This window comes from Quercus lobata, chromosome 1, assembly GCF_001633185.2.
Source record: "Quercus lobata isolate SW786 chromosome 1, ValleyOak3.0 Primary Assembly, whole genome shotgun sequence".
Taxonomy (NCBI): Eukaryota; Viridiplantae; Streptophyta; class Magnoliopsida; order Fagales; family Fagaceae; genus Quercus; species Quercus lobata.
Genome location: NC_044904.1, coordinates 18,512,171 through 18,522,350, shown reverse-complemented (window position 1 = coordinate 18,522,350; position 10,180 = coordinate 18,512,171). Strand labels below are relative to the sequence as shown.

General features: G+C 38.9%; 1 protein-coding gene and 1 pseudogene across 1 annotated transcript; both read right to left on the bottom strand.

The window, feature by feature from the left end:
* Positions 1–1,596: 1,596 nt before the first annotated feature.
* On the bottom strand, positions 1,597–5,406 carry LOC115981879 (annotated as a pseudogene).
* A 310-nt stretch (positions 5,407–5,716) lies between these two features.
* Positions 5,717–6,199, bottom strand: LOC115950270. The gene has a single exon (XM_031067496.1). It carries the CDS (start codon positions 6,197–6,199, stop codon positions 5,717–5,719), a length of 483 nt encoding a protein of 160 aa, XP_030923356.1.
* Between the last annotated feature and the right edge of the window lie 3,981 nt (positions 6,200–10,180).

Genomic DNA, 10,180 nt, shown 5'->3' with positions numbered 1-10,180 from the left:
AACAAGATACTCCGATAATTGATATTTAGCTCACTTTCAATACAAGTCCATCACATGCGTAAATATATAAATATAAATATAAATATATTTATATAAATATATAGTTGTATAAATATATAAATATATTTCTATAAATATATAAATATAAATAAAATATATATATATAAATATTTAAACATATAGTTGTATAAATATAAATATATATACATATTTAAACAACCAACTAATATACATAAGGAGCCCTGCTTGGGCTTCCAGGCCGGTTACTCAAAAAAAAAAAAAACTAATATTATGAAACAAATATACATATTTAATACAAACAAATATCTTATCAGGAAACAAATATAAATATTTAATACAAACAAATATCTTATTAGGAAACAAATATAAATATTTAATACAAACAAATATTTTATTAAGAAATGGCATGACAAATTCAATGCAAGCAACACTTTTTAAAGCAGCTATATACACTAAACAACCAACTAGATAGTGAGGAGGAGACCCTTACTTGACATGAGGATGAGCAAATATACTGCTGAGATTGTATGAGAGTGAGAGGAGCAATGTTTTGCTGCTGATGTATGAGAGTTTATGAGAGTTGTATGATGTTTTGTGAGAGTTGTTGAGAGATGTTTTGTGATAGAAGTTGCTGAAGGTGTGAGTTGTGTGAGGCAGTCAAAATATTTTCTGAGAGTTGTGTGAGAGGTTGTGTGAGAGTTTTTTATTACTGACCAATCACCCAAAAATAAAACACGGATATGACCAATGCCAAAACAGTGCTGGTCAGACTTTTCTTTATAAGCTTTGCACATTCAAAATAAACACAGTAGGCTGGTCAGATATTCTCTGCACGCCCAAAAGAGACCAAAAACAAAACACTGTAGGCTGGTCAGCTTTGCACATTCAAAATAAACATTTGACATGACCAATCACTCAAAAACACAGCCCAAAAGAGACCAAAAACAAAACAGTAGCCTGGTCAGCTTTGCACATTCAAAATAAACATTTGACATGACCAATCACTCAAAAACATAGACATGATGGCATAGTCAGATATTCTCTGCACGCAAAAGAGACAAAAAACATGGACACGACCAAGACGTGAGTGGGGGGTCTGAATGCGTAAAAATCGAGTCTCAGAGACTCGATTTTACTTTGAGTAAATCGAGTCTATGAGACTCGATTTCTACGTGTTCTCCACGTAGAAATCGAGTGTCTGAGACTCGATTTCTACGTGGAGTACACGTGGAAATCGAGTCTCAAACACTCGATTTCCGCATGTACACGTGGACTTTTGGCATGGAAAACCAGGTAAACCGAGCCTTAGAGGCTCGATTTAGAGGCCCTAAATCGACCCTCTAAGGCTCGAGTTGTTACAATCACAAATTATTTACAAACGGGGCCAACTAACTGAATAGTTAGTTTTTTAATGCTAGTTTCCTACAATCTCCAAAGTTGTAAGAAAGGAAATGTTTAGGCAGAAAGAGAGAGAAAGAAAACCATGTAATAGAGGGAACCTCCATTGAAGAGAGGGCGAATCAACTAATCGATGGATGAGGCAAGCTTGCGAAGCACCATTGCCATTGCCATATCTCTCTCTCTCTCTCTCTCTCTCTCTCTCTCTAAAAGCTCTCTATCTATGTTCCTGCCCAAGACCCTTTAAAGCTCAAGCCTGAAACAGACTTGGAGGATCTTTTAGACCCAGGGACTGCTAGGTCCAAAAACTATGTTCGTGCCCTAATAATAGTCCTACTTCAGTTTATCATCCATCGCGGGTTATGATCAACAACCCTCCTCGACCAAAGATGTTCAAATGAAGGTGGGCGATCACCAAATCATGAAAGCAAAGCACGGGAAATTCTTAGCTAGTCCGAGACTACAAGGTCAGCAAGCTAAGAATTTCCCTCTCTCTCTCTCTCACTCTTGTGCAACAAAAGGGTCTATGCTTGGCTGAAATTCGATCTAGTGTGTCCCATCTTCTTATTATCTTTGGATTTGTTCTTATGCTTGTTTGGTCACTTGGGTCATTATTAATCTGTCATTTGTTTTTCTTTTTTCAATGATCAATCATTTAATTGAATGCTTTTAATGGTAATATATTCTCATATTCACACGGAATAACAGATAAGTACAAAGATGGCATGATTGTAATTCCATTTCACTGTACCATTCCTTCTATACCCCATTTCGGATCCTTATATGGCACTAATGAATACTTATAAATGTCTAGATGATCTCTTTATAACATTTGTCATAAGGCAGTTTTACAAAGGTGTAGGACAGTAGTTTAGGTCTTTGCTAAGTCTAGCCAGATTTCATCTAAGAAGGCCTACCTAAAAATAATTTGCATAGAAAAATATGTCAAACATTGTGGCTCCGATTAGTTCTAGAGTCTAGTAGACACTAGTCATTGTCCTGATCTTGTCAATTGGAGTTTGCTAAAATTGGTGGTGGGATTCTGCAGGTGAGGCAAATTTTTGCCCATAATATGATACTTGGTTTTTCAATCCTTATTAGTTATGGCATTAACTGTTGGGTTTTTTATTAGTTTTATGGTGGCTCAATACTCAACATAAAAGAAACATTTTTTTTTTGCAATACTAAGGGAAACTTTATCAAGGAAAATACAAATTTCATATAAAGAATTATTTGACAAAGAAAAGTGGTCATTTTATTGAGAGTCTTGGGACAGATATCATCATACATTCATGAGTATACTATTCCTGATAGTATTGATTATTAAACATGACTAATGACTTAATAAAGCTAGAAAATTAATTATATTAAAGGATTTAGATTGAACTAATAAATGAGGATGGACTTGTAGGCACTGAGACTTCAACAACTCCTTCCATCATCTGTACCACTTTCTTCATTGTTGGCCTTAGCGATGGGTCCTCCTAAATGCACCATATTGCAATCATTACATATTGTTTCACTCTCTTCATGTCATCAGTTGCCTCCTCATCATTCTCCACTAACAGATTCAGTTTCTTGTCTGCATAGCAATCATATGCCCAGTCAGCTAGTATCATAAGATTCTCATCCTGTTCCTCTGCTTCAAAATTCTTCTGGCAACAAATGATCTCTAGCAACAAAATGCCAAAGCAATAAACATCCACCTTGGCGATAACAGGAATTTTTCTAAACCATTTAGGGATAAATACCATTTAGTTCCCCAAATCCCAGTAGTAGTTCGAGTCTGGTCCGTTTTCAAAAGCCTGGCTAATCCAAAGTCAGAAATTCTAGCTGTAAAAGAGTCATCTAGGAGGATGTTCTGTGGCTTGATATCACAATGTATGATTTGGGTGCTACATTCTTATTGCAAGTAAAAGAGCCCTTTTGCAGTTCCTAATGCAATTTGAATTCTTCGGTACCAATTTGGCCGTGAACCCCCAAAGAGGAAGCTTGCTACAGAACCATTGCTCATGAATTCATATACAAGCAGCCAGTGCTACCCCTCATTGTAGAATCCTAGCAGTTGGACCAAATTTCTGTGGTTTGTTCTGCCAATAGCACTTACTTCAGTTTTGAACTCCAAATCACCTTCTCTCACCATATCATTCAACCTTTTAACTGCATCTAATTTTCTATCCTCAGAACCTAGTACCCTTTTGTAAACTTTTGCAAAGGCACCCTTTCCAAACTCTTCCCTGAACCCATTTGTGGCTTCTGTTAGTTCCCCATAAGTGTAACTTCGCAAATTCATGCATGACATGACTAGGCCTAGTTGAAGGGCCTTTAGTTTCCAATATTTGAAACGAAAAACAAGTAGAAAGGCAGCCAACAGAAAGAGTAAGTTTAGAAACACTGAGCTGCTAAGTAGCACCGACACAATGAGTATCACATAAGAGTGATCTTTATTCTTCTTTTCTGCACTTGGACCCTTCAAAGTAGAATTTTCCTTTCTTATTTTGATTAGAGTTGTTCCTTTATAAGTGGAATCTAACCTCCCATTTGCGAGAGGAAATTTCTTCTTCCAACAGTCCCCATTTCTATAAACTGCAACAACGCAGAAGCAATCACCCAAGCAAGATGCTCTGCACGAATCCTCAGTTTTGCCTCCAAAGCGTTCATAATCAGTCTAGCTGGGCCAGTCTATATTCGGCATGGGCTTAAAATAAAAAAGATCTGATTTTGGCAATGCTTCATCACAACTTTGTGAAAAAAAGTTCTGTTTGCAACCTGTCAAAACATCATTTGGATCAATGAAGGAGTATCCATCAGGACATAAGCAATTTGGTCATTCATCATCTCCTAATCTGTAGTAGCTGTTATACCCACAAGCACCACCACCAAGTTCTATGTCCACAAAATTGCATATATTTGAAGGTATGAAGCTTGACAAAGAAGACCAAGTCATAGGCCAACTCCAAGAGCTGCTTTTTGGGTAGACATAATGCCTTAAGATACCATCATATTCCATGAGTGCTCTTTGATAGAAGTCCTGCGTAGAACTAGGACTTGATGATATCGTTTTAACTACACTTCCATTTCTTGTTGTAAAGTTTATAGAGCCAGACTTGTTAAAGACCACCTGAAAGCCGCTGCCTACAAATTATTCTGGCCTAGGCCAATAATCAACATAATTATTATCCATGGGGTAAGCTCTTGTTTGAAGCACAAGATTTCCATCTAATTTTAGTGTGAACTGGAACCTTCCATTGGAGTAATTCATTTCTAAGTAATGAGCAACAAGCTTGCTGCCCAAACTCTTCTTTTGTGTAGGTAACATTGCAGTTGGATGATCAAAACTCTGCCACAAATGCGCAGTGTCCTGGCTTGCCAGCACAAAGTTTCCAGTGTCAAGCATATCTCTTTGCCTGTTGGGTCACTGAGTACAAATTGGCCATCTTTGGTAAGTTCAACTTTGGATCCTGTTGGCACAAGATTATCTCCATTGGCTGACCAAACAATGGATTTTTCAGGTATTTTGTTGAACCAAATGGCTGGTAGATAGCCTCCTTTCACAATTTGTTGGAAACCAAAAGCAAAGTCACCAGAAGGCGGTGCCCTGTAAGTATCTTTTTCTTGTGTTGTAAGAGATGATCCTGGAGATTGGTTTCTGGAAGTTTGAGCAATGGTGGAATATGGTAGCAACAGAACAAGATGCAAAGAGAGAAGATGTGATAGTGCTAAAGCCATGGTATGAAGTGTGTATAAAATTAATATATTCAATGACACTGTATAATGACAAATCTACTAGTAGGAAGAAATGTGTAACATTTTGTTAAAGTAAAGATGAAGTTGACCCCTTTATTATTATGTTTTCTTTGCAAACTATGAAGATTGACTTTATTCTCTATTCTATTGCTGAAAACAAGACTTCGGGTTTTCTTCAATGACTTTGTGATGATTCAATGTTCTTAACCTGTTGTTGATATTTACCGTTTCAATTAATTCATGGAAGATTCAAATGTACAGGCATGAAAATCGCATCCAAAACAAATGGTCAAAAATGTTGGCATACTTCTGTTTGGGGCAAAAGTTGTCCTCTCGTCAATCTACAGTTGTATTTACTCATTAAGATTTATTTTATCATTTTTTTTTATATGTCAAGTCATGTAGCATGTAGATTATGTTCCTGATCACTCTGCGAAATAGAATCTTGTAGTAGATGGATCCTTTGTTTTGGCAAAAGTATGAATTAATTTTATTTAGGGATGATTATTCTATGATGTCCCTACGTTTTAAGCACCAGGGTTGCTTGTGGTTAATCCTCATAATTAAACTGGTCAAACCAATTAGATTCAATTTTATAAACCATATTGCATAACCTAATTGGACAATAGTGATTGAAAGCTTCAAGGTTCTTGCATTTGGGAATAAGGGTGATGATCGTCTGGTTCAGGTACTCAGGTATCTTCCCGGAGGTAAAAATATTTTTCACTTTGTCTCTTACTGAGTCACCCACCAACAACAAAAAGCGATGGAAAAATCCCGCGTGAAGGCCATCGAAACTCGAGGCCTTGAAAGCCTTAAGAAACCAAAGACCAGCCTTGATATCTTCATCAGAGACTGGGAGAGTAAGCTTTTCAGCTTCTGAATCAACAAGATAACTATGCCAAAAGGGCGAATCCCAGTTAGAGCGGATAGCATGGCTGTGACTAGATGAAAATAATTCAACATATCCATTTCTAATAAACTCCGCTATCTCTCTTTCCCCCTTGATCCAATTACCAGCTCTATCTTTCATACAAGTGATTCGTTTTCTCCTTCGATGGACTAAGGCCAAACTATGATAGAAGCCTGTGTTCCTATCCCCTTCCACCAACTAGGTTATTCGGGATTTCATGGCCCAGTACTCCTCAAGCTTGGAGACTTCCTGAAATCCAGCTCGTAAATTTTTTTCTAGACCCACTAGGAAGTCATTAGGATTAATGGACAAAGCTATTTGAATACCCCGCAGCCTAGCTAGAACTCTTTTCTACAAACTTTGAAGTGGCAGTACAGAGTGTTGTAGGACTAGACCAAGTCTCTCTCACAACAGTCGGGAACTCAGGATGGGACAGCCACATTGGTTGAAATCTAAATGGATGAGGGAGCTTCATATCCTAGTTTCGATCCAAACTTAACAACATAGGACAGTGGTCGGAATGGGACCTTTCAAGGTATTGAACCGAGGCATCAGGAAATAGACCATTCCACTCTGCATTGACAAAAGCTCGATCAATTCTCTCTTGGACAATGTGAGATAGAGGTATATGATTGGACCAGGTAAAGCGAGTCCTAAATAAGCCAATATCAATCATTCTGCAAGTATCAAGATAGTCCTAGAATCTGAGAGCACGATTGATGTTCACAGGCCTGCCCCCATATTTATCCTCCCCCATAAGAACCTCATTAAAGTCCCTTGCAATCACCCAAGGGAGAGAGTGGAGCATAGAGACTACCATCAAATTTTCCCAAAGCAGGTGCCTTTCAACGAGCCTCGGATTGGCATAAATTGTAGACAGCAACCACGGAGAACTTGAGTAATTAGGAGTGACCATAGCATGAATTTCCTGTTCTGTGGATGACAACTCAACTATATCCACCCGAGAACTATCCCACAACAGCCATAAACCACCAGATAACCCAATTGTGTTGGCAAAAATTGCCCCATCAAATGGCAACCTATCGGCAATCCTTTTCGCCCTTTCACCACTTACTTTGGTCTCAGTTAAAATTAAAATCGTAGGGGAGTAAATTCGAACCAATTCAATAACATTATTACAAAAGGTGGGGTTAAGGGTACCCTTACATTTCCAAATAAGTAAATTCATTTTTACAAATAAAGGAAAGAAGGTACTAGCAATTAGGAGGAATTGGGAGTCCCGACTTCATCAAATTGCATGTCCTCTGCAGGCACTTCAGGTGTCTCATTTGGATCACGGGAAAGCTCATCACCGGTTTGAGCCTCCTCATTCTCCTTACCCACACGTCCTAATTGAAGAGTAGGATCAATTTGCTTCAAAGGACAATTTGAAATGTTCGCCAAGATGCTTTCAGTGGAGGCAGCCAGTCCTTCATCGGAAACTAGTTGATTAGGAATTTCCATCGATGGGCGTCACACCATACATGAGATCAAAGGCACCTCTGCACCTACTATGCTTTTATCTACCATCATAAAAGAATCCACCATCTGATTACCTTGGGCATCACCATCCACCATGTTCAGCTCCTCCACATTAGTGCACGAACTTGCCGCTTTCTCCATGGTAGTAGTGGATCCCCTAGCTTTAAACTCTCTGAAATCACGCATGTCAGAACTGGACGAGCTTAAAGAGCTCAGCTTCGAACCACACTCTGTTGATGTGCCAAATGGGTTAGCCACCACTTCTTTCCAAAAGGGGATAGTATTTTTGTTTGTTTCTTTTCTCCCAGAAGCTTCACGATAATTCTTTCTATGATAAGTAGACTTCGGGCCTAACTCACTGCCTTTCGCTCCCATCATTTTCACTCCAGGCGTAGGCTTGCTTGAGGTCTTAGGCTTAACAGAGTGATCTGTCCGCTTCACACTAAATTCTAGATTAAAAATGGGCTTTTGGTTTCCCCCAAAACTGTTTTCACCAACTTTAACTGAGCCCACAGTAGGTCTGCAAGGGCTAGGGACAGCCTGGCTGCTTGGGCTTTGGTTAAAAGGCCCTAAAGGGGAAGGTTGAACCTTATCTTTCAACAATTTTTTATTGGGTTGCCATTTTCGTGCAACAAGCACCTGTGGTCCAAAAGGGTCTAGTGCTTCCTCTGATGGTTTTTGTCCTACTACTTCCTGGCTTTTTCCCGCCTCCTTCTCCACTTCACTCATCATCGGAGTGTTGATTTTGTAAGGGCAATTCTCCACTTTGTGACCCACACGACCACAAACGAAACATAATGAATGAATCCCCTCATATTAGACCCGTTGATCTATCACCCCTATTTTTAGAAGTTTGATAATAGGCTCATTAAAATTTACTTGGATGCATAACCTCGCAAACCTACCTCGATATTCTGTCGTTGTGTGAGCATCAATCCTAAGGACAGGTCTGATAGCTTCTCCAATCTCCCTTAATGTTGAAGGCTCATAATACTCTATAGGAAGTTCTGGGAGCTGAATCCAGACCGCCACAGAAGATAGGTTAGCTGTGGAAGACTTAAAATTAGGCTCCCAGCACCTGATGGATAAATAGTGGCCTCAAACGAACCATGGGCCTTCTCTAAGAACCTTTGCATGATCCTCCTTGAGCTGGAATTTAATAAGGAAAAAATCGTTGCCTAAGTCGACGGAAACCATCTTCCCTGTTGGTTTCCAAAGACTGAGGATACGAAAGTGTAGAAAGTGGTAACACACGGTCTTAACGAACGCCTTCACAATCAATGTGTTCGCCCATAGTGCTCTAATTTTCATTTTCATGCTTTCGGAAAATCTCACCGCCATCTTGTCGAGTCATAACTCAAGAAACTCATCGTCAGATTCCGCTTCCGTATCCATGTTGAACCCAAAGTTGAAAGCATGCTCAAAAGCCCCAGGGATTTCCCCGAGCAGCTTTTCTTTGTAGGAAACATTTCCATCCTATGAGGACTAGTTTCCTTGATCTGATCGCCGGAAAGATTTTTTCTTTCTTTGCGTAGGATCTGCTTCAAATGTCTCTTCTTCTTGGCAATCAACACAATTACAATTGCACTACCACTCTACTTTTAAAGAGATTTTTGCAGTCAAACATGGAATTGAAAAATTCCAGTTTCATCTTCTTGGGCATCACTTCCTGGTAGAAATGGATATGTCTTCCTTCCCTAAAATGCTTCAGTTCAAAAGGAAAATGCTTCCACATCCTCAGTTACTCAGATGGTCAAATTAGTTTTCACAATGGTCCTTCCAAGTCAAGCACATCAAAGGAAGAAATAACCTTATCACTGATTATCTTTCCAGAAAGCCTCCAATCCTTAATGCCACAATTCTTCCTTCCCCCTTATGTGTATACCCTATTACAGATCCTTCCTCATCATTAGATCCTTCTCCAACAATTCCTAGTGATATCCTTCACATGATAGAGAATCTCCCTCTAGAAATAAAAGACCAAATAAAGACCTTAACTCTTCAAGCCAGAGCCAAAAGGATTATCAGAATCCTCCACAATTATCTCAGAAATCACCAGCCCCACTTCCTTGCTGTTTTCCCTGATATTGACCAACCATGGAAAACCCATTTTTTCTTCTGGATAACAAATTGGACGGTTGCACATTATCTCTACATGTGGTATTTACTCAATGAGTATCATTTGTGCATCCATTTTGAGCCAAAATTTTACAAATATATTTTCCCACGTGAAAACAGATATTTCCATAAATTCTGGTTTGATATTTTGAAAAATGATGCTTATAATGGAGAATGGATAAAATATCCTTCTACAGAACATCCAAGATTTGCAAGCAAGATTACTTCAGCAACTTTGATTGTTAAGCTTAACTCCAAAAATGATGGGATTCATGGCTAACATATTCATGTCTGGAGGTCTTGAAGAGGCTCCTATAGTTGGATCTGGAAGTTGGTATAATAGTTCTTTGTCCTTTTTTATTGGGGAAGGCTCATGTACTCCTGGTGCATAGCTAAACTTCAAGCTACCATCGACCTCCCCATTTTCACCAACTTCTCCTTATCAAAACCGGAAAGGAGGGTGGCAAGCTCTTGTTTGGCTAAAGTTAAATGTTCTGGATT

Bases quoted from the DNA above. Each gene is read 5' to 3' on its own strand.
- LOC115950270 (XM_031067496.1), bottom strand. From the start codon at position 6,199: ATGAAAGATAGAGCTGGTAATTGGATCAAGGGGGAAAGAGAGATAGCG.